At 42.3% G+C, this 21,608-nt stretch overlaps 1 protein-coding gene across 1 annotated transcript in view; it reads right to left on the bottom strand.

Annotated features, from left to right (window-relative positions):
* Positions 1-21,608, bottom strand: part of prkcz (protein kinase C, zeta) — a gene marked incomplete at both ends in the record, with an annotated part of 236,578 nt that overhangs the window by 43,826 nt on the left and 171,144 nt on the right. The window contains one exon of the mRNA XM_083891163.1: positions 15,129-15,248. Within this exon, the coding sequence (XP_083747289.1) occupies positions 15,129-15,248 (120 nt within the window). The remainder of the gene's footprint in view (positions 1-15,128; positions 15,249-21,608) is intronic.

The following is a 21,608-nucleotide window of genomic DNA, read 5'->3' as shown; positions in this document are numbered from 1 at the left end:
TCCGAGAGAGAAAGACTGTTGTTGTTGAAACAGTGGCCGTTTCTCACTTTTCTGTGTGACGGAACGCAGTTTTAAGATAATTTGAGGCGAGAAATTTGCCATTTAGAGTCGAAACATGTGCTGTGTGTGTTAAGATAAGACGTATTTATAGTTTGGCAGCGGCGTTATCGGCGTCTGTGGACGCTCGGTGCTCACTGTGAGCTGGCACAGAGCAGCTTAGCTCGGCCTGTCCTAAGGACCAATCGCAGCTCTTGCCGTCTCCGTTGTCCCTTGACGGAGTGACGGACACTTAAAAAATATTTTGTGCAGTTCGAGACGACGCAGAGGCTCTACGACAGGCTCTGCGTCGACGCAGAGGACTCTGCGGAACCTACGCAGAGCACTTTACGCAGAAGTATAAATTGGGCTTTACCTTGCACATCGCTGTGCACCCCTACGAAATTGCAGCGCGTGTCCGTCACCACGCAGAAGTATAAAGGCTCGAGGCGTCTCCGTGGTGACGCAGTCGGATAATGCATTACTCAGTCGGAGAAGTATAATGTGGCCTTAATTGGACCACAACATTGACGTTTGTCGTGCATTTCACACAATCTGAACTAATTCACACAGTTAAAAGTTCACAGAAAAATGAACGTGTTCATGTTCTTTTCATGTTCATGCACAACACTGCATCTCCACATAGCCAGCTGCAGTTTGACGCCTCTGCACAGCCTGAAGCTCCATTGTTCCATTGAAGGAAAAAACCCCCAGATCATGATGGCGCCCCCTCCACTGTGCCATGTAGATCTCAGGTGGGTTCTCCTTGTCATGCCAGTGATGTTGGAAGCCATCAGGACTGTCAAGGTTTAATTTTTTTCTCATCAGAGGATAAAACTTTCTCCCACCGTTCAATGTCCCATGTTTGGTGCTCTCACCTCAGCAGCAATGGCACACTGCGAGAGGCCTTGCTGATGCAGCTCAACAATCCGACCACGTTCAAAGAGAGAAAGCTTTTTTGCCTTTGCCATGACAGTGTGGATACCTGACAGAAAATGGCACTTAATCCACATTTTTGCAAGGATTTAGGCTTTTAAAGGCTGTGGTCTTAAACTTCATCAGCTGATGAACAGCCTATTTCAGTTAAATGGTTGTTTGCACTAAATTGCTTGCTCAATGTCTTCTTTTTGCATTTTGAAGCACTACTTAGAACCGTCTTAAGATCCAACAGTGCAAAATGTAAATTCTTGCAATTGTTCAACTGGTCTCAAAGTGTTGATCAGGAGTGTATACACAATAAAAGAAAACATAGATAAACATTGATTCTTTCTTGTATATGAAAAAGATCTGCACACATCAGCATATATTGTGGAGTCATTGATATCTTGAGGCAGCAGAAAACTACTGCTCTACTGACCAACAAACGTCAATGGTGCAGTATTTTCATGCTTCTTGACGTGTCTACATAGGCAGGTTCACAATGCACATACTGTACATGCTGCTTGTTACACACAGGGGCGCAACGTCAGTGCTCCTCTTCCTTTTCCTCTAGAGTTTGAATGTCTATAAATATTTTTTCAGGTTTCCCCCCTTTTTCAATGAAGAATACAGACTACTGCTACTTGCTGGTCAGGAAAGTCTCATGCAGGTGCAGAACATACAGTACATGCTGCTGTGAGTGTCAATTTCCCCCCAACACACAACAACTAAGGCAGTCAACTACTGGCGTGAAGTGTCCTGGGCCTTAAAATAACCATAATAAAACAGCATCACTTATTAAATAAAGGGACACCCCAAGTACAGTTTCATCACTATCAATGATATTGGGTAGGGGACTACTGATAAATGACATAAGTGACCACCTGCCAATCTTTGCCATCTATGACTGGAAACACAGTGAGACAGACACAGAACAAACACACAGGAGGGTCAGGACTGAAGAAGGAATGATAACACTGAACAATGAACTACTGAGGCAAAAGTGGAACAATGTCTACAATGAAACAGATGTAAATAGTGCATTTGACTCCTTTTTTTCAAATATTTACAACGTTGTACAACAGACACTGTCCTGTGAAAAAAAGACACACAAATCAGAATAAGGAGGAGAAACCATGGCTAAGAAAAACACTGATAAATGCCTCCACGAAGAAAAACACCTGTGCAGACAGTACATAAACGGGGGAGGACGGACCAATCAGAAACGAGATACAAAAACTATAGGAACAAACTACATGCCATCTTGAGATGACAAGAAAAAATACTACAGTAATCTAGTAGCAGAAAACAGGAACTATATTAAAAACCTAGCTACCCTCCCTACTTCAAGGATAATAACACAAAGGAAGATAACATGGTGACCATAGCAAAGAGATTCAACAAATTCTTTGTCAATGTGGGACCAGATTTAGCCAAAGCAATTCCTTACTCATCCCTACCCTGGAACCACTTTGATAAGGGCGGAGGCAGAAACCCCGGCACAATGTTTCTCACACCAGTGAAGGACATAAGGGTTAGACACCTGCTCAACAAATGCGTTACAGAAACATCCACTAATGCTGATGACCTGAAAGCTAATTAAAAAAGTACTAGATGGAATCTTGTCACCTTTAACATATATCTGCAATATGTCATTTCAAACGGGAGTATTTCCCACCAAAAGGAAAGTTGCAAAAGTTGTGGCACTGTTTAAAAAAGGTGATGTACACAAATTTACTAATCACAGACCGGTCTCAATACTACCACAATTGTCAAAAATTCTAGAGAAACTATCTAACAATAGGCTAGACAGCTTCATCAACAAACACACTCTGTTATATGATAGCCATGGATTCAGAAGAAACCACAACTTGTGGTTGGGATGCGCTCTGACATCTCCGCAAATCATGAGTACGTGGGGGGCGCTAGTGAGCACTGTATGGAGTAGTCGTGTTTTTCCAGGGCTCCTCTCCACTTTAAATAATTTGGTCACATACTTAAAGGGGAAATAAGTAGTTTATAGTGCCATCTAGAGGAGAGGCTGACATTTACAACAAAGACCTGCTGCTCTGCTCACCCCCTCCCTTCCCTGAGCGATACGGTATCCTCAGCTGGTCAAATGTCGTCCTCGTTGTCTTTCTCCGTGTCAGCAGATGAGGTTCGTGAGGTGAGGGAGAGGGCGAGCTACCGCGGCCGTAGCAGACGAAGCGGAGAGAGTGGAGGCGGGACTTCCGCTACAAGTAAAGAGACGCTTGATTTGTTCTCTCGCGTTAACGAAACATGGCGTCTCGCTGCTAACAGTGGCTATGCAACCGCGGTCCGCGGTCATGTTATTTAACATGACTTTTTGAAACACTACGAAAATGAAACAAAAACTATTATACAGCGACTAGACAAAAAAGGAGCACATAATATGTATAAAAAAGTGGATTTTGGGTTATATGAACCCATAAATACTACACATTGTACCTTTAATATTTCGCCTGAATTCCCGGTTTCCAGCGATACCATGGACAAAGTGTTTTCATCCCCGCAGGAAGCTGAGGCTTTTGTAGTGACTAAGTCTTGAATACTTCCCGCCGATATGGCGTACTTGGTATGTGACTTTTAAGTTGTTCGTATACCAACCGGGACTTTTTGTGACGTATGTGCATATGTATGTGCATATGTATGTTAACTTTTACTAGTTGGAATGTACGTGGCTTGGGTCACACACTCAAGCGAGCCAAAGTGTCTATTCACAAGAGACACACATCAGACCCACAAAGGAAAAGTTACTTAGATGTAGCTGGGCCAATCAGATTTTTCAGTCCATGTTCTCCAGTAAAGCCCGGGGAGTGGCAATTTTGATCTGTAAGACTGTTCCTTTTAGGCATGTTTCCACTGTGAGTGATCCAAATGGCAGGTTTATTTAGGTAACTGGCTATATACACTCATTTCATGTCACATTTCTTAATATATATGGTAAAAATTTTGATGACCCAGCTTTTTTCCGTAAGATATTTAACCCACTACCTGATCTCTTTGTTACATATTTAATTGTAGGTGGTGACTGTGTGCTTGATAGCCGTTTGGATAGGTCAGCCCAGCTAAATCAATCGTCTGCCTCCTCATCGGTTCTGAATGACTTAATGTCTTCCATGAATCTAGTTGATATTTGGAGGCTTGGACATCCTACAGATAGAGATTATTCTTCTTTTATTTTTCAAAAGTACATAAGTCCTTCTCGAGAATAGATTATTTTTTAATTGACTCTAAATTGATATCTAATGTGGTTGCCCCGAAATATCATAATATTTTAATTTCTGACCACTCTCCAACTTCGCTGGTCCTTGATCTTGGTTATGAAAAGCAGGAGTTTACGTGGTGTCTCCACCCATCATTGTTTTCTGATGCATCATTCTGTCAATATATATCTACTAAGATCTCAGAATTCTTGGATAGTAATGATACTTTGGAAGTCACAGACTCCACTTTATGGGAAACTTTTAAAGTTGTGATTCAGGGTCACATAATCTCTTTTGAATCTTCATTGAAAAAGGTTAAGCGGAAACGACTATTGGAAATTGAAGCTGAACTATCACAGTTGGAACTTGCCTACAGGACTTCTGCCAGCCCTTCCACCTTACAAAATATTCTTAAACTTAAATATGAATATAACACTATTTTATCCAGTCAAGTTTGTGATCAGCTGTTTAAGATCAGGCAGAAACACTTCGAGCTGGGGGACAAGCCCCATAAATTACTGGCCCAACAGTTAAGAGGCTTGCGAGCTAGCAGAGCCATCCACAAGATTAAGTCAAAGACTGGAGAATTAGTCATTGACCCTAAAAGTTAAAAAATAAAAATTTCACTGAAAATTGCTCCTCTTCTTTTGAGGATGTTCAATCACTCATTTGGAACCCAGACATTTCCACCTACATTATATGAAGCCAATATTTCATTACTGCTAAAAGAAGGTAGGGGCGAAACCGAGCCCTCATCTTTTCGTCCTATCGCTTTACTGAACTCGGATATGAACATTTTTACCAAGTTATTAGCAAATAGGTTATAAATATAAAAATAAATATATCTCATCCATCATTCACGCCGACCAAACTGGCTTTGTCCCTAATAGAGTTTCTTTTTTTAATGTCAGAAGATTGATGAATATAATGTACCATAAGTATAGTGGGGGCTCGAGGGTGGCTGCCCTTTGCCTAGATGCTGAAAAGGCATTTGATCAAGTGGAATGGGCGTATATGATTAAGACTTTCGAGGAGTTTGGATTTGGCAGTCAATTTGTATCGTGGATTACAATGTTATATGCTAATCCATCTTCCTCCATTGTCACCAATCAAGAAAGATCAGTGCCGTTCCTATTACACCGAGGTACACGCCAGGGCTGCCCCCTCAGCCCTTTACTCTTTGCTATTGCTATTGAACCTCTCGCCATTAGTATCAGGAATCACCCTTCTATTGACCCCATCCGGCTGGGTAATGTGGATCATCATATGTCCTTATATGCAGACGACGTTGTTCTTTTCATATCACAACCAGAAAAATCTGTTCCTGTTTTGTTAAATCTCATTAGAACATTTGGTGAAATTTCGAGATACATGATTAATTGGCAGAAGAGTGAATTCATGTCACTGGGCTCTGATCTCAACACTGAATTTTTGCATAATCTTCCGTTCAAAGTCACGGACAGGCTGAAGTATCTTGGTATAGATTTGCCAAAAGACCCTTAACTCATTTTTAAGCTGAACTTTCTTGAGAAAGTGGAGAAATTGAAGGAGGATATTGAGAAATGGAGGATTCTTCTTCTTTCTATGTTGGGTCGAATAAACGTCATCAAAATGGTTTCTCTGCCAAGGTTCCTGTATCTTTTTCAAAATGTACCTATTTTTTTGGCACAATCTTTTTTCAAATCTTTGGACTCGATAGTTCTGCCTTTTATTTGGGGCTTTATAGCTCACTGAATTTCAAAAATTCACTTGCATAAACCAAGGGAGATGAGTGGGTTAGAACTACCGCATTTCCTGCATTATTACTGGGCAGCAAATGCTAGAGCCTTTGCCTATTGGCAAGAAGGATATAACATAGAGATATCTGCCGAGACTCCCCCCTGGGTTACCATTGAAATGTGTGGGGTCAAAAACAGTTCTCTTCCAGTGCTTCTCTTCTCAACACCCATATCTCCTGCAAGTGTTAAGTTGGACAATATAATGATTTTTAATTGCTTAAAAATATGGCAGCAAATTAGGAAGGGATGCAGACTGCCGGACACCTCTATTCATGCCTCAATATATCGCAATCATGCATTCTGCCCATCCCTCTCAGACAGGTCTTTTAACAGTATGGGTTTGAAGGGTTTAAACACTCTAAAAGATCTATATATTAATAAACAGTTTGCCACGTTTGCTCAGTTAAAAAGTAAATTTTCTCTCCCCGCAACACATTTTTTCCGATATTTACAGATTAGGAATTATGTCCGTCAATGTGTGCCTAACTTTGAGTCCCTTCCTAAGGACAGAAAGGTTTATAAGCTTTTGTTGGGTCCACCTGAATCTAAAAAAATAGTTTCTGGTTTTGTAAATATATTCTTTGAACGAACAGATTATGCTACACACTCTTTGAAAAATTCCTGGGAGGAGTAGCTGGGAATACAGATTGGAGATGATGTCTTGAGGGCATTGGTAGGACCTGATCTTGCTCAATTTGCACCAGACACCAGTTAATTTAAGGTGATGCATAGGCATTACTCCAAAAACAAACTGCACATAATCTTTCCTACCATTTCATCTTCATGTGATCGATGTAAATCAGCAGAGGGCTCTCTGACTCACCTATTGTGGACTTGTCCGAAACTGTATAATTTTTGGTGTAACATTTTTAAGTGGTTTTCTGACATGTACAGCTGTGCATTTGAACCAGACACAATGATTGCATTATTTGGGGTTTCTCCTTCTCTACTTAAACATCGAGTTTCAGTAAATTGCAAAGAAAATGATTTTACAACTCTGGAAGTCAGTTACTGTGCCTCTGTTTAAGAGCTGGTTAAGTGAGCTTATTAATGTATTACATATGGAGAAGGTTCGATATGGCATGATGGACAATCTTAGCAAATTTTCAGATATATGGCAGCCATAAATATAACACTGATCTTGACCAGCAAGGAAGTTCATAGAGTGCCATCCACCTTTAGCACCTCTGTTTAATACTTTTGCCAAGATTCGAGTGGCAGTGATGCAGCAGTGTACTTCATTATTGTTTTTAAATATGCCCTGTTTTGTTCTCTTTTCTTTTTTTTTGTCTGGTGTTTTATTTTGCTTTTTGTTTCTACTTTCTTTTTTTTCTGTGTCTGTTTTCTGTCACTTGTCCTGTATAAAATTCTAATAAAAATATATAAAAAAAAAAATCATAAGTACGTGGTAAGAATGGGGGCAGACGCAGCTAAATAAGATGCAGAAGAGATGGATCACTAAAAAAGTTAATAACCATCCAAGTTAATAATCGAACTACTGAAATGATCTCTGTCGATTGGACCACTTTGTGATGCTGTGACATCCCAGGCAACACGTCGAGACTAATATGGACACATGTACGGACATACACGTAGACTGTTGACTACCTGCTGCTGACTGATTGCTACCTGCTGCTGGAACATGTTATGTCAAACTGTCAAAAGAAAAAATGAGTATGATGATAAAAATGTATTCTGTGGGTGATGGGGGCGGGACTAGATGAGCTTTAGCTTCTCCCGCTTCCCCTTTCGGCCATGTTTACGAATTAAACTGATGATGTGTGATGATGTTTGATCTAACCGACATGCCCGAAAAAAACAAATAAATAAATAACGCAGTTAAAAAAAAAAGTGTGGTTTACTGTGAATAAAACATTGACTACTGACTCAAATGTTTGCACATCTCTTTAAGCTCTGTCTCCCAGAGCAGGGCCCAGCATCAGGTCTAGCAAGGTGACATATGGCTGGAATGCTCCTGTTGCGCAATGGTTAGTTTCCGTTGGCAGGCAGCCGTCCGGCAACCTGGCGCTACACCGGTACGACCGCCAGGAGGACAGCACTGATGGCAGATGCGAGCCACGGTGACACACGACGCTCTTGACAGTTACAGCAGAGAGACATGAGGCGTCACACAAGGCTACTGTAGAGTGGAGGAATGTCTGTCTGTGTGGGGGCGCTGTGTGACATGTATGGCGACCATATGGATTGATGAAACACATGCAAACACAAGCAAATAGCCCAGATAAGAGATTTTTAAATCTTAAAGAGATTTAAAAATCTTTATTCAGGAAAGGGGTTTTAAAGGGTTCTTTGGATCAAAATGGTTCTTACTGGAACCATTAGTGTTACCAAGAACCCTCGGAAAACCCTTTCTTCGGGAAAGGGTTTTTCCAGAAGCAAATGGTTCCAGGTAGAACCTCAGCCCTTGTAGAAGGACCCTTATTTCTAAGAAGTGTACTAACCCTTAACCCCGCTAGCTTTATGCACATGCTTTGTGTCTTCTTTTACTTTTAGCGTTTAGCGTTACAGCATATATACGACAGCATTTACAGTCATTTTGGGGAGTTTCGTGTGTATAAAGAGACATTTCTTGAAACGATGCCGTGTTAATGGACATTTTTAAGAACAGAAAATAAAAAATTGTGTAGAATTATAACAATTATTTCCGTGTGATTAAGGCCTCAGAGAGCAGCCCACAGCTGTTCATTCTAAAGTTACACATAATAACATGGATGACATGGGTAACTGTAGGGTGCAGAACCAGTGTCACATCTAATCATTAAGTCGGCAACAATTAGTCAACATATTTGGCAACATTTTATTGCCAATTGGTTGTATTAGTATTGAATAAACAAAACCACTGCATAGGCCACATTGCCCATGTGTACTGTGAGAAATGCAGAGTGCATCTTTGTCTGAACAACTGTTTTCAGGCCTACCATCACTCAAAAATAAAAAGGTTGTGAACCGCAAAATGAGTAAAAATAACCAAAATGTTATGTCTTCCAGACTTCCACCCTGCCAGTTCCATTGCTGCATTGTTTTTGTTGGATTTGTTTGTGTATTTTTTGTTTATTTCATGAGCTGTGTCACAAATAAGTCCTATGACTAGATCCTAGATATGGATCTTTGAGAATATTTGAGCATTGTGACCCGTTGTATCAAATATGATACAAATGTTTGTTTGTTTGTTCAGAAGGACCAATGAAGGCTCCAGTTTCAAAGAATGAATTTTCTGTCAATTGTTTAATGGTTTGGGCTTTACAGGGTTTAGAGGAAGGTGTTAATGATTAAAGGTCCCATATTATACCCTATTAACCCAAGTTAAACTAGGTCCTGGTGCCCTAATGAACATGTCTGTGTCATGCTTTAGTCAAAATATCATAAGGATGAAGCACAATAGCAGTTCAATAACTGCTATTAGCCAAAACAGCCTTTTTCAAAACGCTTGGTTTTGTGCCTGATCATTTGCATGTGAATCAGACCCAGGTAAACACACATCCACTGCTTCCAGGGGAGTGTCACCACTTATCACCTATTGTCATGCACCTTCGTCCCAACCCCCTGCTCCATATACCCCATAATAATGTCCGTTTACCTGTTGTTACTGCGTTTCACCGTAATGCATAGTGAGTGACCACGATTTTGGCTTCTCGCGATCATAAAAACATTAAAATTGAAGAAAAACGATTAATGTGCCGCGCGGCGTATATGTAAATTCCCATGCTAGAAAAAGACCCTGAACGCACCAGTGTGACTGCGACTGAAAGTGACGTGTGTGGATCAACAACACGAGGAGAGAACGTGGAAACACGACAGAAAGACAGCCTTTGGTTGAGAAGAAATGTAGGACAACATCTACATCTTTCTGCAGTGCTTTCAAACGCGTGCTCCTCATATCACCGATCCACACACTCCACTCGCTAACCGCAGGCACGTAACTGGTGCGTTCAAGGTGTCCCTCCAGCATAGGAATTTACAGACACGATCAACAACAAAGGGCTTGTGAAGCTTGTGAACATTTTTATCATAAATAAAATATATCCACTGGACACACAAGTCCTCTGAGGCTAGAAGTTTGTGTAAAACACTGTGCTCCGCTGTGCAGCCACTCTTCCTCCCTCGCCTGCAGTCTCGTATTTCACAGGGACAAGGAGGAGCTACGGTGGAGCTGTGAAGTACTCTGCCTGGCGGGGTGCCAACATTCACAGTGAAATGTACGCACTGTCGTCACTTGGTCGGGAGGTGTAAACATTGCGTGTTTTATCGCCTATACTTACACAAAGTGGAACCACTAAAACATTAGTCTTGTTTTTTCACATTTTGGGGACTGGTATGGCCTCCTGAGTCCCAAATAAAAGTACTAAAAGATTAAAAAGTTGATTTTGCACAATAGGGGACCTTTAATGCAATGGAGAGAAAATGGAGGGGGGAGGGGTGTCTCTGGGCAGTTAAAGAAATGAATAAGTTTTCCGTCCCCGTGATTCAAATGCAAGGACTTTTCTAGGATTTTCTAGAACTTTCCAGGACCAATTGTTGTAGAGGCTGCTTTGTCCTTGGTGTCTTCTTTTATTGATTTGCAGCACTGTGACACTCTGGCCAAGTGATTGTCCTTGGGATCTTCAAAGCTAGACTTTGTTATGACCCATGTCTATTCAGGGCGATTTTCAAGGATTTCAAGGACCCGTGGGGACCCGTGGGAACCCTGCATCCCACTCTACGTCAGTGCCTAGAACCAGCTCCACTACAGTCTATGTAGCACATTTTCCATGTTGTTGTAACCACTTGTCCACATCTGTCCTCTTTGTAATGTTAAAAGCATAATATGAAACAGTGATCTGGCTACAGGAAATGTTCTCATAAACAGTTAGTCTACTGTAATGTTTCCTCACACTGTAACTCACTTAGTTACAGTAATATTTATCAGATGCCTCATGGTTATTTGGGCGCCATCCTGGTTAAAATGAAAATGCCGTCAGCTGCCAGCTCATGGAGAAATGCTTAACTGTTCCACTCCTCTGTCCAGAGGCCACTACACCATGTGCATGCTGTGGGCACCATATCACACAGATTCTCCAATATTAACCCTCTTCTTTCATAGACTAAGACTCAAATGGTCACAGAGGGAAAAACAAAACAGCAACCTAAAACTAATAAACATTTGAGAGAAACAGCATTTATCCTTCTCAGATTCTTCCGTTTTAATGAAGCATACTATAGCCATCTAACTCTGGATTTACTCAGACATTAATCCCCTGCAGCCATAGGCTGATGTTTTATTCTTGCACGGTTTTGCACACTCAGAATATCAGTTATGTGTCACACACACAGGGTTAAATTAACATGCTTTTGTTTAACTCATTCACTGCCATTGACGTCAATTCACTCCAGAACACCTTTTTGGATGAGCGATCAGCATAGATCATAAGAGGAAGACCAGAGATGAGGACTGAGAAAATGGCGAAAGAGAAGAGGGAAAAGCATGGCTGTATAATATGAACTGGATAGAGCACTTGCCCCTTCTGCTTTGGAGACAATTTTACATGGTGGCCACACCAGATACTTCAACAAAAAATCCCATGGGGCCCAAAAATAAATTTTCCCATTGACCACAATAGTAAAAGAGACGCCTGTAAAAGTGTCCATAGGACACCTCGAGACATGGACACAGGCTTTTATAGATCTTTATATTCTATATTTTTAATTAATGGAGTTTCATATTTGAAAAACATTCCTCAAGGCCATAAAAAGCCCAGACAAATCTTATTTCCAGAGTGACGTCACAGCTGTGTAAGAGCACAGCAAAGTGTCTTGGGAGAGACACTCCTGCGCATGCGTCTATGGGTCCCATAACCCAGAAATAAATTCAATGAGCTGCCCAGGGATGCAAAAAGAATTTCAGCACAAACTGACAAATACAGTTGTTTCGTATCGTAAGTCAAAAACTTTTTTGGCATATGCACTGGGTGAGCCACTTCATAGGAATGAACGGAGCCAAAGGGGCGGTGCTCTCTCCAGTTCATGATACATCCATGGGCAAAAGCTGATGCAGCTCACGCTAGAACAGAGCATGTGTCGTGGAAGTTGGGTGAAGAAGAGTGTCACAAATGTGAGTGGTGATGAGGGAGATCATGGCGACCATGAAAGGAGGGAGTTTACGGAGCCGTGCGGACTCAAAAAAGGACCCGGGGTGACGCGATGAGAGCCGCTTTTCTCCTTCCATGTTTTGCCATCAAAAGCTCTTCATGAGTGTCGTATTTGTTGTTTTATAGAAGGAATACACTGTTCAGATGTTTGAGGTGTCACTAAAGCAAACAATATAAGTCCCAAAGTCACTGATCTGCTTGAAATGCTTCTTTTCACATAGAGCTTTTTTTTCTCATTTTTTTGGTCAAAAACTGTGTTTTTGGTGAAATCAGCCTATTTTCTTATTCAGATTACTAAAGAACAGAAAAAGGTAGAAACAAACTTTTTTTCCAGATGAAAGAATATTTCTCTCTTTTGGTAGTTTCACTGTTAACATAGTCATAGAACACAATATTCTGTGGGTCTCGAAAGATTGGTCAAAATGCTCGAAAATGGCTGGCAGTATGGGACTCTCGTCTGAAAATGGCTGGCAGCGAATTGGGCACCAAACTGTTTGACATGTGCTTCCCCACTGCTTCTCTACTCTCCCAAGCTCTTTAACCATAGAGAATGTACATGAAACTTTTAATGTTACAAACTTTTGTTAAGTTACTAAAAATGCCTAAACTCACATTTTCTGTGCCTTACATTCTATCATGCTGTTTACATATGATAAATGCTGACATTGCAGCATAAATGTGGAACGATAACTGTGTCGTGCATAAGACGGATGATGTGACAGCTCACCAAAAGCCTAACTACCTTTGTTGCCCCCTAACGGCTGCGTTGTTGCTCCTAAATAACGTCTCTGTCCAAAGACTATATAAAAATAAAGGAAAAGAAGTGGCAATTAGCCACAAATTGTTGTGGCTAATTGACTGTGCTTGAAGCAACCAATATCAATCACATGAAGATGGGATTTTGTTCTGGATTTATAATGGCAGTAAACATTTTCCTATGGAGTTAATGAACTCAATCACAAGTTTCAAGTCTTCTTCAAATGTGAATCACAATTTTTTTTTGTGAAGAATTGAGATCACAATTCTCTGACGGGATTGTTTTTAATCTCCAACATTTCACAAGGAATTTTCTACAATCTGGTGTATTTAGCGACAGCACTGCAGAAAGCCACAAACCTTTTTTTGGGACAAGCTCGGGTCGGGTGGTTGTGTGTCTCTTCACATATGCTTTCTCCTATGTTCTGTGCTCACTCAGCGCCGCTGCTTGTAAACTCTCAACTGCAGACGGGCTTCCACCTCCACTGAATCGTGTGTGACGTAAAAGCACTCCATATCTATCTATCATAGGACTTATTTGTGACGCAGCTCATGAAATAAAATGCAGTCCAAGTGTCATCCAATAGGTACCTGGTTGCAGGTATTACAAATGTGAGGCGTCACAATGGGAGTTTGTTTTACAATTGGATTTTTTTTTTTTTTTTATACAGTCTTTCTTAACCCACCTTCAACCTTACCTCTAAAAGACACTGTTGGGACCTAAAGCATGTGGCTGTTATCTATTGTTCTTCAACTAAGGCCTGTATTCAGGATTTGAAGCCTGAATTTGAGTTAACAAATCCTCCATTTTGTAACACTCCTTGTTTTATGACTGGAGACTCTCCGTGGGTGGGGCAGAATCCTTTAAGTCTCATTGGCCGTCTCAAGCTTCCATTACCCGACTGAGAAACCCCATAAAAGTAGAAGAATTTAATTTCTTCACTGTCTTCTCCCGGTTGCTCTTTGGTAGCTCTTCTCCTGGTTGCTCTTGCTCCTGTTCCTCTTGCTGCTCCTCTTGGTTCCTCTCTTGCTGGTTCCCGAGGCCGAGGAACATGGCTCCGGCCATGCCATTCGGCATGCGGCTCTCCTTTTAAAGAAGAAGCCGCCCGTACCTCCGCCGGCGCATCCAGTCATACCTGACGCCCGCACTGAGACAGCCATGCTGTCGCGTTTTTGGTCTAAGATCAGCAGCCTGATGTTAATGTGTTTTGGCGCCATCTTCGGTGGAGGCGTGCGTTTACAGTCACAGCTACTGCACATGCTCCACCATGTTGGTCGCAAAAGGGGAGTGACTATCAACCGCGTCACTCCCTTCTCTTATCTTATCTCTTCCTGTTCACACACACACACGCACACACACACTGGTGTTTATGTTGTATATAGTTGTGTGATTTTAGCTTTATTAGCTTTATTTATTAGCTTTTTTAAGATTTATTGATTCAGATCACTAAGTTATCATTATGCTTTAATGTTCATTGACTGTTCATTGAGATCATTCAATTAACCTTGGATACTTAATAATGATGAATCAAATTGTTTAATTGATTCTTGTTATTGGATTTAATAAATTGTTACTTTTGTTCACTTAAAGGAACGGTCTGTGTCTTTTGTACATGAATATTGTGACAAACGGTGGTTGCGAGGGTCAGTGCTCGGATTCATACCTTCATTACTGTTCAATTGGGATATCTTTGATAAAGTCAATAACAGTGATTATTTAGACTGGTTTTAAAGGCATAGATTGATTGTCTTTTCCCTGATTTCAGGGTGGTGCCCCGATCTAAAGTGAATTAATTATTAAACTAATTAATTAATGTTTATTACTTTTATTTTTATCAATCAAATTATTGCCACTATTGTTGAACCACAACATAATGGTGCCCCATGCAAGGGTTTTTAAGAAAATTAATAACAAAATTAATAATTAAAAATAATTAATCATTTGTTTTAATATTTTCTGACCAATTACAAGTTGAATCACAACAACACACTGATGGATAATTGAATTGATAAATTCCTTTTCAGTTGGACAGATGCTAACAAAATTTGGTTCTACCCTTCTACCCTATAGTCATATCCCTTTACTGTCTCCATCAAGTGAAAGCAAAAAAGCAATAAATAAATATAAAAATAAATAAATAAAAGGGAACTCTTTCAATATGACCATTTGTGTCGAGGTTTAACAGAAAACATTCACTTTTGTGACTGTTGCTTTTACAAGACAACAGTCATAAACCATGTGCGTTGTTAAACTTTCTTTGGCCCACCTTGGAAGAGATATTCCTCTGTGTTCATATCAGGATTGTCGGTGATGATGTCAAACGGGGACCTGCCAGCCATCATCTCAAACATCAGCACGCCCAGAGCCCACCAGTCCACACTGAAGCCTGAGGACATAGAGCAACAGGACAAGACATTCACTCAGTCATGCATGCACTGTACATGCACTGTATGGCTTCAGAGAACATTTAGCACACTTGATATCAATATACACAAACATTCTCTTACATCTCGGATCCTCTGATCCGACCTCACACACTGGTCTGCACGCTGAGGTCTTCAGGTCAGAGGCTGTTAGTTGTTTCTGACACAAGCTTTAGGACCAGAGGGAATCGAGCCTTTCAGGCAGTGGCTCTCAAACTGTGGAACCAGCTGCCTCTGTCTTTTGCGTTGCTTAAATTGTGTTGATTAATTTGAAAAGCAGTTAAAGACTCTTTCATTCAAGCAGGCTTTTAGTTAGATGAGGGTTTTTATATCGTTGAATCTATGTGTTTTGGTGTCTATGGTTTTATTCATTGTATTCTGTCTTTAATTATTAACATTGTGGGGTTTTTTTTTTATCTGTGAAAGGTGCTACATAAATAAACTTTACTTACTAACATACTGGTTTAGTCAGTGTAGAAGAACTTATCTATTCATTTATAAAACAATTTTAAAGTCTCACTACCTAACACAGGGTGATTTTGTTGTTGGTAATAGTCTACTTCTACTGTTGTTTGGTCTTTGTGAACAGAAAAGATGTAACTGTCATGATCACAATCTCCCTCTTCCCTATCCTTATTATTCTGGCATGTGTGGGTTTCTGTCTGCTCTCTCTCTGCAGGAGGTGTGGTTGACCTACTTCCACTGAGGACACTGATGATCAGCTACACCTGCGGCGGCTCCTGGGCACCTGCTCCTGATCAGCAATCAGGAGGCTTTTTAAGCCTGAGCCACCCGTTCACCAGCGTCAGATAGTTTTCTATGCTCCAGTGGTAACGTTCCAGTGATTCTCCTGTATCTATCTAGTTAATCTACTCTGACTCCCTTGATTTCTGACTCAATGCTGGAACCCCTGACCAAACTCACCTCCCCACTGAAGGGGTTTCAGTGGGCCCTACAGGCAAACAAGGCTTTTGAACATTGTTGGGCCCTAACAGTATGGCTGAAATCTATTGTTCTCTGACTAAGGCCTGTATTCAGGATTCGAAGCCTGGTTTTACACCCAGCAACCCCCATTTTGTAAGATTACTTAAGTTTATGACTGGAGGACTCTCCGTTGGGGGGGCAGAATCCTGTAAGTCTCATTGGCCGTCTCTGTTTTATGGCCCCTCGACTGGTCAGCCATATAAAACCAAGAGACACTCTTTGTTCGCTCTCTCTTCTCCTGGTTGCTCTTGCTCCTGTTCCTCTTCCTCTTGCTGCTCCTCTTGGTTCCTCTCTTACTGGTTCTCTGGCCTTGGGCCGGGGGCCCCTGTGGCCCCCGGCCATCGTGGCTCCGGCCATGCCCTCCGGCATGCAGCGCTCCCGTGCAGCACGAACGATGCCCCCTTCCACTCCTCCGCCTGTCAGGATCGCACCTCCACTGGCGCATCGCTCCATACCTGCCGCCCGAACTGCTTCCACTCAGAGACAAAGAGGATCAACAGCTGTCTGCTGTGAGCCAAATAACGGCCCGTCTACACTCCACAGCTCCAACAAACTGAACCGAACCCACGGACAGACCACACAACCTTACAGTAAGAGGCAAATGTGTTCTGGGCAGAGTTAGGTTATGTTTCTGTTTGTTAACTTTACTTTGTGTTGAACGTGTTGGACTGCGCACCCACACGCTCGCATTTGTGTTATCGTCATAACCACGTTTCTTTGTTTATGTTTTGTTTTCGTTATTGTGGTTTTGCTGTTGAATGCGGCGCTCCGTGCTGCAGCGCAGGCATCCTCCCCTGCTGTGAACGAGCAGGCAGATCACGTGGTGAGATAATGGCTGTTTAAACGTCACGCCTCACAGACTGGTCTGGCTTTGCGTGCGTCAAGTCTGTGTGTTTTACACTGCCATCAACTTACACGCGATCCTGATTTTCAGTCACAGAACACGCTGGGCTCGAACCACACTGTCTGCACGCAAGATCAATCGTGTACTCCCGTTTTCTCTCTCACTCATTCACTAACTCTCTCTCTTTCATTCATGAATGAAAGGTCTCACAGGCGCCATCTTAAGTCGAACACGCGCTCCTACAGCCATGCTGTCGCATGTTCGGTCTAAGATCTGCAGCCTGATGTTAATGTGTTTTGGCGCCATCTTTGGTGGAGGCGTGCGTTACAGTCACAGCTACTGCACATGCTCCACCATGTTGGTCTCAAAAGGGGAGTGACTATCAACCGCGTCACTCCCTTCTCTTATCTTCTCTCTTCCTGTTCACTAACACACACACACACACACATGTTTATGTTGTATATAGTTGTGTGATTTTAGCTTTAGCAAGTAGGATTTATTGATTCAAATCAAAGTTCAAAAGTTATCATTATGCTTTAATGTTCATTGACTTAGATCATTCAATTAACCTTGGATACTTAATGTTGATGAATCAAATTGTTTAATTGATTCTTGTTATTTGATTTAATAAATTGTTACGTTTGTTCACCTAAAGGTGAAGTAAGTAGTTTATAGTGACATCTAGAGGAGATGCTGAAATTTACAACAACAAACTGCTCCTCTGCTCACCCCCTCCCTTCCCTGAGCGATACGGTATCCTCAGCTGGTCAAATGTCGTCCTCATCGTCTTTCTCCGTGGTGTGGGCGTACGGTCAGGTACTGGTGTTCCTTTATCTGCTGTAAAATATGTGTGGTCCACCATTCTAAACGTGTAAAACGATCCGGTCTCAGCCTCGTCTCGCGCTCGTTTTGTTCTCTCGGGTTTGTCTATACAGGCTCCCGTAGAAACATGGCGTCGCGGCAATGCAACAGCGGCCCACGACCATGTTATTTTACATGACTTTTTGAATCACTACGAAAATGAAACAAAACATATTATACAGCGACAATGCAGGAGCACAAAATATGTATAAAAAAAGTGGATTTTGGGTCATATAAACCCATAAATACTACGCAGTGTCCCTTTTAAAGGAACGGTCTGTGTCTTTTGTACATGAATGTTGTGACAAACGGTGGTTGCGAGGGTCAGTGCTCGGATTCATACCTTCATTACTGTTGAATTGGGATATCTTTGATATAGTCAATAACAGTGATTATTTAGACTGATTTTAAAGGCATAGATTGATTGTCTTTTCCCTGATTTCAGGGTGGTGCCCCGATCTAAAGTTAATTAATTATTAAACAAATTAATTAATTTTATGTATTTTATTTTTATCAATAAAATTATTGCCACTATTGTTGAACCACAACATTATGGTGCCCCGTGCAAGGGTTTTTAAGAAAATTAATAACAAAATTAATTATTAAAAATAATTAATAATTTGTATTAATATTTTCTGACCAATTACAAGTTGAATCACAACATAATGGTGACCCGTGTGAGGGTCTCAAATATACCAACTCTGTCACAACTGTATATGTACAAAACACCAGATACCTTGTTGTTAAATTTAACCTGAATTCTTGGAGTTCTCGCTGAATTGTGGAATTGGACAGATTGGGTAACTACCTTCCTGATGGTGTATTGCTACTGCTAAGCGTGTGTTAGTGTGTGTTAGCATTTGTTAGCATGTGTCTTCGAACCATGTTAATGGGGATTGTCTTTGAAGATTTTCCGCTAACTATGTGCTAAGTGATTTCATCTCTTATCCGCCCCGTTAGCAGCTGTAGCTTCAAGGCATTTGTGGTGAGTCACAGGTGGACACTTCCCTGTGCACAGCCCAGCCACGAGAGCTGCGGCTAATATTTTTTTTTAGGCTAGGTCGAGCTTTCCCTGCGCCTAGTTCAGGTCACAAGAACTGTGACATCTAGAGAGTCACGGGATGATTTTCCCTGTGCACAGTTCCCACCTTCGTTACCTGCAGAAGAGGACGTGACGTACACTCTTATCGCTGTCCCTGTCATGAGTCGTTGGACTATGCATCATACAGCCACAGAGCCGCACTGTGCCACTGCGAGCTGCACGCCGTAGGCACGCACAGCCGCGCTAGGAACGCGTCCGCTTGGCTTCTTTTCTATTTATTTAGGCCAGGTGGACTTCCCCTGCGTCCTGCTAGTGGGTCACGGGATGATTTTCCCCGTGCACAGTTCCCACCTTTGTATCCTGCAGAAGAGGAAGTGACGTACACTCCTATCGCTGTCCCTGTCGTGAGTCGGACTATGTATCATACAGCCACAGAGCTGCGTTACGAAGCGCCTGCCCAGTCTCTCTCCTTCACTTCTACTGCTGTGCCCCTGCGAGCTGCACGCCGTATGCACGCACAGCCGCCAACCGTGCTAGGAACACGCCCGCTTGGATTCCCCCCTTGAGCTTTCCGCACAGATTCTTTGCACATCAGTGAGGACCTCGTCAATGGCTTCTCTGTTGGTGACTGCCAAACACATCTTAGCTCTGGTAACTCTACCTTAGTCTTTGATCCAGTGAGCATTTTGGTCAAGTTGCAAGTAACAAAATGGCGGCTGCCAAGAAACCAGACGCTTCTCACTGATATATGCTTCTTGCTCAGAGCCTATTCCTCTTCCTGAATTATTTGTTCTGTAATTGTTTGTTCGTCAACTATCTTTCCTCTTGAGCCATAGGCTGTTTTCGACATCCGAAAAGGGGGCGGAGAAGATTCCAGCAACAGAGTTGGAGCTTTCTCTCTAACCCCAAAGAAGGGGAAACGCATTGTCTCCATCTCTCACGCAGTTTTGGCAGTGCAATCCCATCAATAAACCTACAGTCTAGACATAGGATTAATTTTTTTACCAAACCTTCCAGTAATCGAACAAGAGCATGTCACTTCCAATCCATGCTCTATGTCGATTGTTGGAAAGGTTAACACACATGTACAACTGAAACACCTCCTTGCATTTCATGACGAGGATCCCTCACTGTACCTGACCCTGTGCACCTAAACCAGAGTCTCAGAATTTCTGGAACTGAGTAAACGTGCCAGGGCAAGTCTGTGTAGAAACCAGGTATTAAGACTCAGGTAAAGTGGGCGGTGTCCTGATAGCGTGACCGGCATGACACAGCTGCTAAGGTGAACCTGCCAAAATAGATTGTTCTTTTTCTCTTAAATGGTCCCCCCAGGAACCACTGTGCATGTAAAAGACCTAGGCCTCCAATCACCTTGACTCCAGTCGACAGGACTGGGAGATTGAGGTCATGGACCCCTTTTAACGGTCACATCACAGCAAACATCACCCTCTAGGCAGCAACCTATTGCAGAGGGAACTAAATGGTGAAGTTCAGTCCCAAAAAGTACTGAACTTATTGGCTTGATCACCTGAACAGGCCTGTTCTAGAGACAATCTAGCTTACTGCCTTGGCCTTCTCCTTAGCTGCTGGGCCATCACGGCTCTCATTGCACATTTCATTTACATACACCGAAACAACAGACAAGGCTGGACTCTTTTGGCTGGTGCACAGCACCCACCAAAACAACCCGAAAACATTTTACTACTATCCCCTTTGAGGTTAAGCCAACCTCACCCTTTCTGCTTGCGGTCCCTTCCGCCGAGCACCTATCCCCTCTCTAGGTGCCCCTCGTCGGCCAACAGCAAGAACTCCAGAACTGTGTGATTGTGCATGTTTTCCGCTGTTGTTATGTGTATGTAATTAGATAACTTAGTTTAAGACATCTGCCCAGATGCGCCTCAAGGTTGCCCAGACACAACCCTCTTACTGTTAAGCTGTGAACTGTTAACCCTTTTGGGCTGTGAACTGTGCCCACTCCCAACTCCAGGAACCGATGGACTCTTGTCTTTTCCCTGACACCTGGAGTATGGACTGTGCCACTCGGAAACCGGACTGTTGACAGCCTTGAACGCTGGCAGGCCACACTGGCATTAAGGCCCTTCGGTTGCTCTGAACACTGCAACCAGCATCCCAGTCTTCAGACCAAAAGGGGGACTGTTAGGCCCTAACAGTATGGCTGAAATCTATTGTTCTCTGACTAAGGCCTGTATTCAGGATTCGAAGCCTGGTTTCACACCCAGCAACGTTTAAAGAAACTGTTTACCTACATTCCCATCCTGGTTCATCCTGACCCCGACCTTCAGTTCACGGTGGCGGTGGACGCCTCCGGCATCGGGGTAGGGGCAATGTTGTCCCAGAGGAGTGCCACCGACCAACCATTCCTGGCTCAGCTGCATCGGCGTCCTCCCCAAACTCCCATGCTACTCCCCTCTTAGCCTTGTACCATCCCTTGTTATGTTTAATAAATATTGTTTATAATTACACTACTGTCTCCTCTGCATTTTTGGGTTAAAATAATATTCAAACCGCTCCTTAATAGGCTCGTAACAGTAACATCATTTGTCAGTCAAATGTGTATAAAACAGCAGCATA

The sequence above is a fragment of the Microchirus variegatus genome, assembly GCF_963457635.1.
Source record: "Microchirus variegatus genome assembly, chromosome: 6".
NCBI lineage: Eukaryota > Metazoa > Chordata > Actinopteri > Pleuronectiformes > Soleidae > Microchirus > Microchirus variegatus.
This window is presented reverse-complemented; position numbering and strand designations above follow the sequence as displayed.